Genomic DNA, 14,131 nt, shown 5'->3' with positions numbered 1-14,131 from the left:
GGACATCTGGCAATCTGTGGAGATACTTGTTGTCATGACCCCAGGGAGGGGTGCTATGGGATCAGGAGGGGTGTGACTAGGATTAGGTGGGTAGAGGCCAGGGATGCTGCAAAATATCTGACAGTGCACAGGATGGCTCCACAGACAGAATGATCCAGTCCTAATGTCAGTGCTGAAGCTGAGAAGCTGCTCTAAGGCCTGGTCCAGAAAAGTAATGTGACTGCATCTGTTCCTGACAACTCTGGATTGTAAATGGACTCTTGAAATGTTACTTATTTCTGTTTAAAAGATAAATCTTGCTGGATCTGAGCTGGTTTTTGTGGGGATTTGGTGCTGAGGTGTGGAGGTGTCTGGCTTCTAATCGCTTACCCTGGAGCCTCACTGCAAAAAGGAATAGGTTTTTTGCAAAGTAAAGCAGTAGCTCTGTGACTCCCCATGAGTGAGTGAGTCATCATGGCAGTAGTTTGTTGGGGAGTTCACATGAAGGAAGGTGCAGGAGGTTCTGGACAGGGAACAGGGTGTAGCAAAGGCATCCTGTTTGCACTGGGAGCCCATAGGCAACGAGGAAAGGGAGAGTTATGTTTTTATGGTTATTCTTGGCCATGGGTAAAATTGTTGGAAAAAGAAGGTGTTCACTTTGTGTCTGCGTTGCTGCTGACTCTTCCATTTTGTGGCATCCAAATGACCATCACTTTCCTTCAACCTAGGGTGTTATTCTTGGGCCCCATCGAGACTGAGAAGAATCCTAAACTTGAGCTTGATTAGGTGGGTCAGCTTATCCTAAGTTTTGATTAGCAAATGGTGAACCCAACAACTCATGGTTACGTCTTTCATTTCAACACAGAAATCAATCTTTGCACCCTGACAATTTTCCGATTCCATTATGACCAGTTTCCTGGTTTGGGCTTTGAGTGCTTTCAAGGAAGACATTAGTCAGGCTAAGAAAGACGTGAGAAAGCAGAGCACTTCCCATGGGCTTCATTTGTGAGACAGCTGAATGGGTTGATCGAATGACAGCACAGCATCCTGCTCAGCATTCAGCAGACTGGCTCTTGTTGGAGCTCAGGCTTCTAAGCTAAAAACAGAGGCACACCAGTGTTTGCCTGGTGGCTGAGGGGCCTGAGGTTATTAGTGTGTGGAGGTTTCATCTACTTTTGCAGTGACATCACTTGATCTTACTATTCGCTATAGCTCACGTGGATGGACAGTGAGGGTCCTGGTGCCGAAGTGGAAGTCAGCTGTATGCTTTTGTGGGTGTGGTCTCTGTTCACCCAGTGTCCAACACCCTTCCTAAGCTTTGCCCTTGGCCCTCAGGTGGTCTCTGGAGGCTATGCTTTGATGTAGTGTTTCTGGGCTACAGTAGAGATTTCTTGATGTAGCTCCTCCTCTTTTCTGAAATTGACAAATTGTATACACAGAGAGGCACACACAAAATTTTAATAAAAATAATACTAAAATATTACTCTTTATAAATGATGGAGGGCAGGAGACCTCTGGCTGTAATGCTGACCATGGGTGTTTGATTTCCAGTCTAGTCCTTGGTATATTCTGTAGGAGAAAGATGGGATTGGCTTTTCTGGCTCTGACCTCATTGCAGGGAGAAGACAGAGTTGCTTGGAGTTGGTGCTGGGATGGGAATGTGGAAAGAAGATGGAGTGTAAGATGTTCCTGATGATAGCCCACACAGTCTGCTCGAGTCATAGACTAAAAGGTGTCTCCTAGAGCTCTCCTCAAGCATCCTTCTCCGTTGCCTTCAGACTTGTAAGTAGGAGCTCTTGCTGCTTCATGGCACTGTGCCTCAACTTTCTGAGCAAGGGTCTGGATAGCTTTTTTTTTTTTCTGTGAAAGTCCTGGAGTCTTTGGTGCCTTAGTGGTGACTTGTCATCCACAGGATGGCTTCCTTTGATAAGGTCAAAGTCTAGGTATATCATAGACCAGGGGTTTGCCTACCATCTGTTTTAGTAAATAAAACTTCATTAGAACACCCATCCAGCTGCACATCTGTGGCTGTGTTTGCGTAGAGCTGAGTTGTGCACAGAGGCCATGTGGTCTGTGAAGCCAAAAATACTTCCTGAACCATTATGGAAAAAGTCTGCCACCCTCTATTGCAGACCAAAAGTATTTAAACTCCATTTTAGTAGTAATTAACATTTCCTTTTTCAGAACTCTTTGGTCCTTAATGATCAGCATAAATGGTGTGGAGGAGTGGAACAGTGCAAAGTTCACCTATCCCCACCCCTTGTGCTCCTGCCTACATGTCTGTTTTGGAAGCAGCTGACCAAGGCCTTTCCTCCTCCATGTGTTAGGGCTTAGGGACACTTCTCTCTCTGACATTGGAATCTGAGATTGGTTTTCTGAGCACTGTGGAGGTGTTACTGACCAACTGCCACAGTAACCCTGACATACAGTGGCTGTCAGTCACTCTTGGAGGCACCAACCACTCTTCTGGAAGCCCACAGCTCTGGACAGATCGAAGATCCTGGAGGAGTCCCCAGGTGAGCTGGTGTGTGTACAGGCCTGGCCATCTGGTGTCTAGTGGCCCGAGGACAGAAGTTGGCAGAGGGGACTGACTGCAACCAGGACCTTGTCTCTTGGTGTTCTTTTCAGTCCAATTTTAGAGCTCATCTTCCTGGGTTTGGGAAATTCTTGAGGGGGCAGAGTGTAAGAAGCACATCCCAGATCCTTTGAAGGGAGAACAGTGAGGTGCAATAAGAATGACAGTTGCGCCCCCTCTCAAGCAGGTGCCTCTCCGCAGCTCTCAGGCTTTGTCATTTCAGAGGACCCATATTTTACACTGGCAGAATTTGAACCCGGCAGCAGTGTGAGGGAAGGGTGGGGGAGTGAGGATGACTGCATGCACCCTGTCTTTAGGGCTTAGCTCTGTGGATCTGTGGAGGAGGGTCACGTGCACACTCTGTCTTTAGAGGGCCACAGTGCTGTGGAGAACTCCATGTACCCCGTTAGGGCTCAGCATTGTGACTTTTAAATTTGGATGAACAGGCCGCCCTCCTCTAGTTGGTGGTGACATTGAGTCACCCCCAAAGTGTCTGTGTTGTTGTTGCGTGGGTGTCTGAGTGGGTGTTTTTGTTTCCTGCTTGTTTGTGTTCCTCCTGTTTTAAGAATAAGTATTCTGTAAGCTGGTATTTGGTAATTACTTGGGGCAGGGTTCACATTTGTTTTTGTAGAAATGGATTTGCTGACTAAGTTTTTAGAAGGTGTATTAGTATTTCAGGTGATTTACTGAAATACTAATATTTCAGTATTAGGGAGGAGGCCGAGGTGAAGAGACGGTGGGGGCAATGTAAATAATGTACAATATAAGTCTAATCAGAATCCCCCCCCAATGTAATGAATATATCCTAATAAAAATTTTATAATAAACAAATCTGAACAACAAAAAAAAGTATTTCAAAACCAAATGATGCTTGCAGGCTCTTGATCCTTACCAGGATTGGAATTGCTTACAAATCTTGGAAAGTGTTTTATGTGTTTATTCCTAGAGGCTGAGGCTAGAGGGGAGGTAATGCTGGTAAGTGGACAGGAACTGAGTGTTGTCAGCTGCTCTTTATGCAGAGAGTTTTCCCATCTGAAATAGGTCAGATGCACACGTTCTCTTGCATAGGACCCTGTGAGAGTCTGCTCTTCTCATGCCCATGAAGCTCTAGCCTTGGTCTTGCCCTCCCAGTTAGTGTGGTATTGCCTTGGGGTGAGTCATGCCTGGAAGGTCCTCTCCTTTTGGTTGTTCTTAGGCTTTTGGGTAACATTTCTCCTTTATGCCCTCAGCCACAGAAGATAAGGGAGACCTGCCCTTACCAAGGGCGCCACCCTCTCCTACTCCTTCTCTGGGAGGATAGGCTGTTCAGGCTCACCGAGGGGTAGAGGAGTAAGCTGTCATAGGCCAGCAATCTGTCATTCCCAGTGATACCACAGTGATCAGAAGTCAGTGCAGAACTGAGTTCAGGCTGCAGATGGGTTTCTGTGGGGCAACTCAGTACTTTCCAGACTATCGTGAAGAATGCCAACATCCTTTTAAGATTCAACAGAGTGTGTGACGGGGGACGTAGGGAAGGGAAGTGCTGAGTCAAAGAAGTAAAGTGTTTCATTTTGGGGTTCGTGATGCTTAGAATTCTAGGTGCCAGTTGGTCCTCCAGCTTCTCTGAGCCCCCTTCCTGGCTGGCTCCCATTTTCCTTGACATTGGAGTTTGCCCTCCCTGCAGAGAGCCTCAGTTGCACCTGGGGGCAAATTTATGTCTGTGGAGGCCCTAGATTATGTCTATTGAGAGGCTCTAGGCAAAAGATTCCTGAACCTTCCTAGTCGGGTTTGTAACAGCTTACTGCTGAGTTTGCTCTCACAGTGCCTGATAAGGACTGCGGCGCTCAAGGCCCAGTGCTGGGTGGGATGAGAGCTCCCACTTCCCAGTAGCTCTCGGGGTGGCCAGGGACATACCTTAAGATTTCTTCAGTGTTTGACTGTTTTTACTTTGTTTCCTGAAATAATGAAGAGAAGTAGTTTAGTCAGAAAGGGACTTGTGTACCTTTAATCCTACCTCACCTAAATCCCACTGTGAGGAATACCACTAGTGCAGATGATAACACGGGGACTGGTGCGCCATCTGGGTGCACACACCTGCTTGAGGTGGAAGCTGTGGAATGAGTGGGCAGGAGTGGGTAGCAACCTGGGTGGTTGTGCACCATGGAGAGATGTATGTGTGAACGAAAGCAGCAAGAGCTACACAGGCAAGACAGTGACATACTCAGGCCAAGCAGTGCTGTTGGTGAGAGCATGCAGTAGCCTTTCCTGCACTGTCACACAAAGCAAGGATGTGTGATTACAGTTGGTCCATGGAGACTATGCCTGAGATGAGGATTCATTGTGAAAAAATTTAGATACTGTTCTCAGGCACTTCTTTCAGTAATCATTCTTATGACTACCTTGAACCCATGGAGGGAAGAACTTGGGTCTGAGTGAATAAAAGACAAACAGGTTTTCTATACTTGTAGTTATGCACTTAGGCTTGTGAATATCCCTCTGTGCTTCCCCATTCAGGGCCAGTGGCTACCTGCACTTCCACCAGTGACCACCTGGACTTCCCATCCGTGTCCTCATGCACACAGTTTCTGAGCAGAGCACAGCTGTACAGGGACTGAATTTCTGGGCAGACAGCCTGGCTTGATCTAACCCTTTTACCACCCTTGCCCGTCACCCTGTGGAACTGCATGCTGTACACAGCCTGCCCCCAAGATGCACCTGTGTGGGGTTTCTTGAGGCTCGTACTTTGACAGCGCTCTTTGAAGCAGATGTCCTGATGAACTTTGTAGACTCTCTTATACCTGTGGTTACAAGAAAGCTCTGTAAAGTCAGAGTCTGAGGCAGAAAGTTGCCCAGCTACTTAATCTGGCTGTGTGGATCACAGGTGAGTGGAGGTGTTTGAGGGAATGTCCCCTCCTGTGGGCTATCAAAACTTCCAACACAAAAAGGCATGTGATTTTAAAAGCTTACTGAGTTTAACATACATGAAATATTCCTGTTTTAGAGTCCATTTTGATGAGTACTCACAAAGCCCTATGTTCATTTCGGGAAAGTAGTGCCATAGAAGGGGTTGAATGAACCCCAGCATAAGGCTGCTGTAAAGCCACCTTAAAGCAAGCCTCAAGAGGATCAAAATTTATTCAAAACTGGCTTGCAAAAAAAACAACATTCTTAAAAAGAATACAAAAAAATTCACTCAGTAACATGGAATTTATAAAATTCAGCATCCAATAAAAATTATAAGACATTGAAAGAATCATGTGGATCATTTAAAAATGTGATCCATAACCTGGAGAAAAGTGACAGAGGTGATGGCATAAACAAACAGGCCAGGCCCTTAAGCATCACCTCATGTTCAATGATTGAAAGGGAAATAGAAATGTGATGAAGACAGCGATGGCTGACCAAAGAAACGCTGAATGAGGTGGCAAAACAGTATCTGAAGTGAACATTTTGTTGAACAGGATTAATGCAGAAGAAAAGATCAGTGCCTTGAACACAGCAATAGAATCTGTCTAAAATAAAGAGTACAGTTAGCATGTCTATCATTGCTAACACTCTTCAAAAAAGCCAAAAGACCTGTGGGACAAAACAGGTTTATGTACTAATACATTTGTAACTGGAGTTCCAGAAGGAGAGGAAAGAAATGGGGGACAGAAAAAAAATGGCCAAAATGTTACAAATTTGACAAAAGCTAAAAACCCAGAACAAGGTTAACAAATTATAGAGGGCACACACACATACATAATTATGTAGAGCCAAAAGCAGTAATGCTTTGAAAATGCAGAAGCAACCACAGGTGGGGAAGACACTTTCATACATGGAATACTGATAAGGATGTGCACCAGAAGAGGAAGGAATGGTGTGATGGTCAATCTTGATTGGACTGAGAAGTGCCTAGGAGATTGTAAAGCACATCTATGGGTGTGCCTGTGAGAGTGCTTCCACAGAGGATTAACTGGGGAGGAAGACCCACTCTGAGTATGGGTGGTACCATCCAATAGGCCGGGGGCCTTCAAGGAATAAAATTGAAAAAGGAGAAAGAAAGCCAGCTGCTGCAGGCATTCTCTCTCTGCTTCCTGCTGGCCATGATGATTGAAACCTCTGAAACCATGTACCAAAATAAGTCATATATTTTGTCATAGCAATGAAAAGTCTGACTAGCATAAATGGCATCTTTAAAGTACTGAAAGAAAAAAATCACAACTGTCAAACAGTAATTCAATAGCTAGTAAATATTTCTGTCAAAAATAAAGGTTAAATTCAGACAAACAAAATAGGGACTCATCACCAGCAGACCTGTGCTGTTGGTAAGTTGTCTGGGTAAAGGGAAATAATACCTCATGGCATCTTAGATCTGCACAGAGGGATGATGTGTGCTGGGAAAGGTAAAATGCAAATGAATCGACAAGACATTCAGCAATTAAGTAATTGCTGAGAACCAATTTAATGTATTGTGCAGTTCCTAGTTTATGTGGAAATAAAAAGTGATGACAGTTCAAAGGATGAGGAGGAAGTGGAACCATGCTGAATTATACTGAGGTTTTATACTAGTAACTCAGGGTAGAGCATGGGAAGTTGACGTTGTGTATTATACATTCCATAGCAACTACAAAATGAAACAAACCAAAGAAGTATAGTGACTAAGCTAGTGGTGGAGGTAAAATGGAATCTTAAAACATAATCCATAATTAGGCAGGATAGAGGAAAAAGTAATAAGGAGCAGATGGGATAAACAGAAAACAAATAGCAACATGATAGATTTAAACCCAGCACACCAGCCATTGTGCTAAGTGTAACATAAATGGCTTAAACACTCAAAAAAAGAAAGAAGATTGTTAGGCTTGGTATAAACAAGACCCAGATATGTTAAATACAAGAAGAAAGTCCCCTCAAAGATGGATGTAGGTTACAATTGACAGGATAGAAACCTTTGGGTGAGTGAAGGGCTTTCCCTGCCAGGCACTGGGCACCTAACAGGCTCTGGTGTGACCAGCACAACTGGAAGGTGGATGATTCTGTGGGTACAGCCTGCCATTGCAGAGTCCAAGGTCAGTGGCTGTCAACACAAACCCTCAGGCTACATTTCTGCTGTGACTGAGCCTGACTTTGCATCTGCAGAGCATCCAGAGCAGTCTGTGAAATGCAGTCACACATCATTCTCCTTCAGGTCCTTCCATTTCATGGAGAAATACTGCCACAGTCCTTCTGAGGGTCTCCAAGGGCCAAAGGACTCCTGTCTCCTGCCCTTGGACCACTGTTGCACTTACTCCAGCCCCATTGGTCTCTGCTGTTCTGGGCACACCTTGATGCAGGGCCTTGCTAACATATTGTGGCTGTCCAGAACAGTCTTCCCTCAGAGCTCCACTTCCTCCGTGTCTGTTCAGTATCACCTTTTCCATGAGGACCACCCTGTCCCCCACCCAGCTCTCCTGGCCTCATGTGAGCCTTCATCTCTCCCTTTCCTTAGCACTCACTGTGACCTTCTGTGACACACTGATGTTCACTGAGTGCCTGGAGTAGCCTGGCACACAGCAGACACTCAGTCAGAAGTATGTCTCAATTGATTGTGAGTGTGACCCAGAGTCACCAGGTATTAGCAAGAAGGGTCTCGAGACAATGCAGGCAGCTCTCTCCCAGCCCACTTTACAGATGGGGAAACTGAGGCAGGAGTGTTTTGCCCAGGGCCACACCATGAATTAATGGCAACACTGGGACTGAAGTTGTCATGTGCTTTTTGTTTTCTGGGTATGTTAAGGAAAAGAGGAAGACCAGGTTCTAGAATCCGTGTGTGTGTGTCTCACACACAGTGGGGCCCAGGGCTTGGGAGCTAGGCCTGGGCTTCTCTCAGCCAGCTCCTGGGTTTCACTGGCCAAGGCACATCATTCAGTTTTTCTGCCTCAGGTTCCTCATCTGTCATGTGGAGGGCACAGGTGGTGGTCAAAGCCAATGCCTCCACAGCCAAACACACCTTCTTAAGTCATAAGGAAGCACTCTTGGAAGTCAGGGACACTACCAGTGCAGTAAGGTGGAGAACAGAAACCAACTTACACGTGGTGGCAGATGCCTCCCTCCCAGACAGGAAAGGACTTCGTCTCTGAGAACAGCCTTGTGCAGGGGCGGGGCACCTTTTCACAAGCTGTGGCACAAAGGAGAACAGCCAGGGCTTAGAAGGAGGCTGATGCAACTCCTCACAAGAGACCCATGCCTGAGGGAGGGCCCAGCAGCTGGCCTCTGAGCTCAGGGCTTCGCCCTAGGGGTGCTAGGCATCTGCAGGGGTTGTCCTGGCTCCAGATGGCCTTGCAGCCTGCAGGCTAGTTTTCCTTAAGGCTGGCCTGGCCTCAGGATTACATAGGAGGTGTGAGAGCGTCTGACCACTCACCCTTGGTATTCAGTCCAAAACTGTTCTTGGGGGCCTGTGTCCTTCCTATCGACTCTGTTGATTCTCACCACTACTATGGCCCTTGGCAACCTCACCTTCCGATGCTAAGGCTGCCATTCAGTCTGTTTCTGACTTCTCAGGCCCCACTATGGGCAGCACCTTTCATCCTGGTGCTTTGGGAGGTTATGCAACTAATCTCTGAGGTTCTGTGTCCACCATCCTTCTTACCTGGGTACTCTTAAGTCCCTGTCCTGGTACCTCACAGCTTGGAAACCCCAGGGGAAAACCTACCTGTGCCCAGCATTTCAGGGCCAAGTCACAGGCTGTCATGACAGTCTCTGAGGCTAAGCCCTGGCTCAGTGGCCAACCCTGACTTACCGAGCTCACAGCGCCTGCCTTTGAATCCAGGTCCACAGTCACAGCTGTGGGTATCAGCACCTGGCACACAAGTGCCTCCATTCTGACAGGCATCTTCTGAACAGCTCCTAGGAGTATCTGGAAGCAGAAAGGCAGGAGAGCTCAGCTGAGGGGCCTGGAGAGGCTTGCTGGCACAGCAGTCTGCATCTCTCCATGATCTGACTGGATACATGAGGGCAGCAGCAATGAGCCTGTCCCCCTTCTGTTGTGACATGCTGCTGTAAGCTGCCAACACTGCTAGCCTGGAGTGTGGGCCCATGTTAGGTGTGCAGTCAGGCTTCAGTACTCCTGGCCTGACCTCTTGAGTTCAAGGAAATGGAGAAGAAGGGAGGGATGAAGGGGTGGCTCCACTGGACCTGTGCTGAGCCACTACTGGCCTGTGCCCTGTACCTCCCGTTTTCCACTGACTTTGTCTGTAATGGTTTTTTTTTTTTTTTTTTTCCTGCTGGGAATTTAAGGTCCCCATCATCTGCCAGTGCCTATCTCCGAATCACCTCCTTCAGTGCATGGGCTTCTCCCCCATGTCCCTAGCTCCAGGCAGTGCTCCATGCAGAACTGGCTGTCTGTACTTAAGACACTGCTCACATCTCTGCCCCTGTGTGCAGCTGTCTGCTCACCTGCTAGCAGGTCCTCATTACAATGCCACAGCAGAGGCCAGGCAGTCAGTGATGCTGCCAGGGAGGAGCCAGCCTGCCTTTGCCCCCTCCGTCCCTTATCGCTGTTTTAACTTTGTCAAGATACCTGTGATTTTCATTTTCAACTTTAAAAACATTGACAAACATAACAAGAATTGTGGCTTCCCTATCACATCTAGTACTGAAAAGTTCAGCCTCCTCGAGCCACCTGAAGCAGCCCCCAACCTGCTTGACGTGTCTCCCTGTTTTCTTCTCCCAGGGCAGTGGTGCAGTGGAAAAGGTCATCAAGACCTTTTCTATGTTCTTCCTACCGTCCTCTGGGGCTTTCCTTGACTTTTTGTTACTCCTGACATGCTTAAAATGAGTTACTGGCTTTAAAAAAAATTTCAGAACTACAATATGTAGAGTGGGAAGAACTCCAGACACTCAGCTTTTGCCTGTACTGTTTCATCCCTATCTTTCTGTCACCCCCCTCTTTTTCTTGTGAAGAATGATAAAGCAGTTTGCAGGAACCATTTGTCCTTTGAACACATCAGCAGCATCTATACCAAAGACTACAGTGTTTTAAGGGCTGAGGGTATGGCTCAGGTAGTAGAGTGCTTGTCTACCAAGGAAAAGACCCTGAGTTCAAATCCCATTCCTGCCAAAACAAAAAACAAAACAAAGACTACAGTGTTTTACACAGCCACAATACTATCACTACAATTAAGCAAGATCCTCAGTGTCACAAGAAATTCCAGGCCATGTTCAAATTTCCCCGCCTATCTTAAAATGACACTTATAGTTGGTGTAAGTTAATGAGGGCTCATAAGGGCTTACACATTGCTTATGTCTGATGTGTCTTAAGTCACTTTTGACCTCCGCCCTCTAATCTTCCCCTCTTTATTTACTGAAGAAATGAGACCATTTATCTTGCAGTGTACCCTCCTGGATCTGACTTATTGCTTCCTGTGGCATTAGCTTGTTCCTCACCCCATAGAGAGAAGGGCTTACTAGGATTCAGGTACAAATGGCCTTTGCAGGGCTGTTTGATAGGGATGCTTTGTATCCTTCAGCCACACCAGTCTATGCATGATGTTCTCCTGTCTGACTTGAGTTACATGAGGGCTGATCACTGTTCAGCCTTGGCAGCCTTATCCATCTGGGGTAAGGTCTCCATAGGCCTTGTGCCTGATAGCTTGAGCAGCTACTGAGACTTCTGTTCCAGGTTGATTCCTGAGTCATCTCGCTAAGATAGTGTCTTCACATCACTCCTGCTTTCACTGGCCCAAGGCCGGTCTGTGAAGATGTGCTTTCCTCATTTACCCCTTGGGCCCTTGGAAAAATGGTCCATAAGGCAAGGCAGGATAGTTGCTTGATTCTTTCCCTTGGTTTGGATGCTTGCAGACTGAGTAGGTCCTCCAAAGATGAACAGTGATTTTGGGTTTTTCTGCGGAGCTAGTGCTGGGGACCAAGCCCAGGTCCTTGTGCTACCAAGGTCCACGCTCTTTTTGAGCATGGTGATAATTCAGATCTGTGTGGCTCTGATGGATTCAGGCTGTTGCCGTCATGGTTTTCTTTGTCTCAAGTTGTCCAGTCTTTGGCCGGTGGGAGCCCTTTCAGCTTGGCTCCTTGGCCCTTTGGGCAGTCCTGGTTGATTTTAGACACATGCTTGCTCTTTTGAACAATGTGTGCTGGGCCTCTTTGGTTGGCATCCTTATTTGGTTTCAGAATCAGCCATTTCCTCAAAGAGCCCGTTGCCTGCCATGGAAATGTGCCCAGAGCCCCCAGTACTGCCTCAGGCCTTTCCAGTGAGTAGAACTAGGAAATGAGATGTTTAAGAACTTAAACAGGTTATGAGTTATTTCCAGTTAACAGAATTAGATAAAAAAGGAAAAGATTTTTTAACTTTAGATTTTGTGTCCTTATCTCTTTACACTGAGATTCATTAATGTGATGCCTTCCTCCAGGATGCATGAGAGAGCTTCAATGTCAGATCTGTTAGGATCAGAGCACCACAGTCAGAAGCAGCACAACAAATAGGCTTACTCATCTCAGCATGTTTGCAGCTTTTAACTGATGCTTTTTCTTTTTACTGTTTTAAACACATTTTCATGATCCTGAAGAAAAAACTAAAACAATGTAGAAATCTCCAGAGAAGCTGGTCCTCTGTCTCCACTCCCTTCACCTGCTCTTCTCTTCCCTGGAATAGCCTACCATCTTTATTTCCTTTTTTTTTTTTTTTGTAATCCTGGTGTTAGAACTTGGGCCCTGCACTGGCTAGGCAGATGCTCTACTGCTAAAGCTGTAACTCCAGGCCTGCACATTACTTTTTTAAAAGTAGCTTTATTGAAATATTCATAGACCATAAAATGTACCCATTTATAGCGTATAATTCATTGGTGTCATTACCAGAGTCAATTTTAGAACACACTTTCATCACCTCATAAAGACACCTCATACCCTTTAACTGGTACCCGTCTCCATCCCTTGTCCTAAGCAACTGTAAGGTACTGCTATCCAGATTTCTGTATTCTAGACTTTCATATGAACAGAATCATATTATACATGCACATCTGTAGCTGGGTTTTTTCACCTTGTATAATGTGGTGTGTAACAGCACTTCATTACTTTTTATGGTCAAATAATGTCCCACTGAGTGGATATGCCACATTTGGTTATCCATTCATCAGTTGGCAAACATTTGGTTGTTTTGGTAATTTTTAATAATGCTGCTGTGAATATTCATATATAAGACTTATGTGGATGCATGTTTTAATTTCTCCTGGGTACACACCTAGAGGTGGCATCTCTGGGTCATATGGAAACTCCGGTGACTCCTTCGAGTAGCTGCCAGACTGCCCCCAAAACAAGCAGCTGTACCACATTAGGTCCTCACCAGCAGTGCATGAGGGTTCCAGTTTCTCCACATTCTCACCAGTGCTTATTGTTATCTGACTTTTTTTTTTTTTGGTGGGACTATGGTCTGAATTCAGGGCTTCATGCTTACAAAGCAGGTGCTATACCGCTTGAGCCACAACTCCAGTTTGCTTTGGTTATTTTGGATATGGGGGTCTCATAAACTATTTGCCTGGGCTGGCCTCAAACCATGATCCGCCAGATCTCAGCCTCACAAGTAGCTAAGATTACAGGCATGAGCTATCAGTACCCCCATGTTATCTGACTTTTTGATTCCAGCCATCCTCCTAGGTATAAAGTAGGATGTCATTGTAGTTTTGGTTTGCAATTCCCTGATTGTAGGGAGCTTTCTTGTGAGCTATTGTTCTGCTAATCTAACTGGGGGCAACTGGAGATGCAGAAAGGACAAACAATAGAAGACAGACATGCAGAAAGTTGGGGCCAGGTATGCCCATCCATGGTGGATGGAGACGCACAACAGCCTCGTTGCCTCTTTTCTCTTACTCTTTAAAACCTTGCTTCTTTTCTATTCTTTAAAGTCTCTTTCTTTAGACTCACTCTGTCCCATGTTTTCCTTAATCTTTCTCAAAGTCTTGGCCCTCAGACTTGCACTCTTCTATGTTTTCTCTAATCTCTAGCATAACTCAGCAGCAGCAGTGTCATTCATACAGCAGCCTCACAAACAGGCCACAGTCAGCCAATCAAAATCCCATCAAAAAATTTCCGTGTCCTCCTTCAGCAAGTCTTTTATATCCAGTGGTAAGCAAGGAGGTGGAGCAACAGTTCTCAGGGAGGGGCGTGACATTGTACCAGGAGAAACCTGAGTTCCTGCTTCTCTGAACTTAAACAACTTAGGAAAAGCAGTTGTGCTGTATTTTGCCTCTTGCTCTCTTTTGCGGCTGGGGCCATGCCAAACTCAGCCTGTAGATCATTGAGCACAACTGTGCTTATGTCAAGATCTCAGAGGCTTCTCATAATCTACTCCCCACAGCTGATGACTAATGATATCAAATACTCTTTTGTATATCTTCCTTGGATAAAAGTCTATTCAGATCTTTTGCCCATTTTAAAATTGGGTTTTTACCTTTTCATTATTATTTATAGGAATTCTTTTATATTTAGATACTATTTAGATACAAGTCCCTTATCATATGTATGATTTGCAAATATTTCTTCCCATTCTGTGGGTTAGTAGTATCCTTGAAAGCATAAAGGTTTTGAATTTTGATGAAATCCCATTTGCTTATATCTTTTGTTGCTCATACTTTT

The 14,131-nt window shown here is 45.6% G+C and overlaps 1 protein-coding gene and 1 long non-coding RNA gene across 23 annotated transcripts in view; one reads left to right on the top strand and one right to left on the bottom strand.

The window, feature by feature from the left end:
- Positions 1-14,131, bottom strand: part of Sned1 (sushi, nidogen and EGF like domains 1) — a 75,329-nt gene that overhangs the window by 3,814 nt on the left and 57,384 nt on the right. For 8 of the 22 annotated variants that reach the window (XM_074072245.1, XM_074072244.1, XM_074072236.1 and 5 more), the window contains 3 exons: positions 9,291-9,407; positions 8,582-8,669; positions 4,516-5,331 (listed from right to left, as the gene is read on the bottom strand). In XM_074072245.1, the coding sequence (XP_073928346.1) occupies positions 5,010-5,331; positions 8,582-8,669; positions 9,291-9,407 (527 nt within the window). In that variant the 3' untranslated portion in view covers positions 4,516-5,009. Of the gene's footprint in view, positions 1-1,912; positions 2,051-2,491; positions 2,683-4,447; positions 4,489-4,515; positions 5,332-8,581; positions 8,670-9,290; positions 9,408-10,654; positions 11,942-14,131 lie in introns of those variants that run through there. The other 14 variants (XR_012447450.1, XR_012447451.1, XR_012447449.1 and 11 more) reach the window with 7 other exon arrangements.
- Positions 2,364-12,192, top strand: LOC141422701 (uncharacterized). The gene is made up of 2 exons (XR_012447452.1): positions 2,364-2,495; positions 5,048-12,192. It is a non-coding gene; the product is annotated as an uncharacterized lncRNA (long non-coding RNA).

This window comes from Castor canadensis, chromosome 4 (assembly GCF_047511655.1).
Source record: "Castor canadensis chromosome 4, mCasCan1.hap1v2, whole genome shotgun sequence".
In the NCBI taxonomy this organism is placed as follows: Eukaryota; Metazoa; Chordata; class Mammalia; order Rodentia; family Castoridae; genus Castor; species Castor canadensis.
This window is presented reverse-complemented; position numbering and strand designations above follow the sequence as displayed.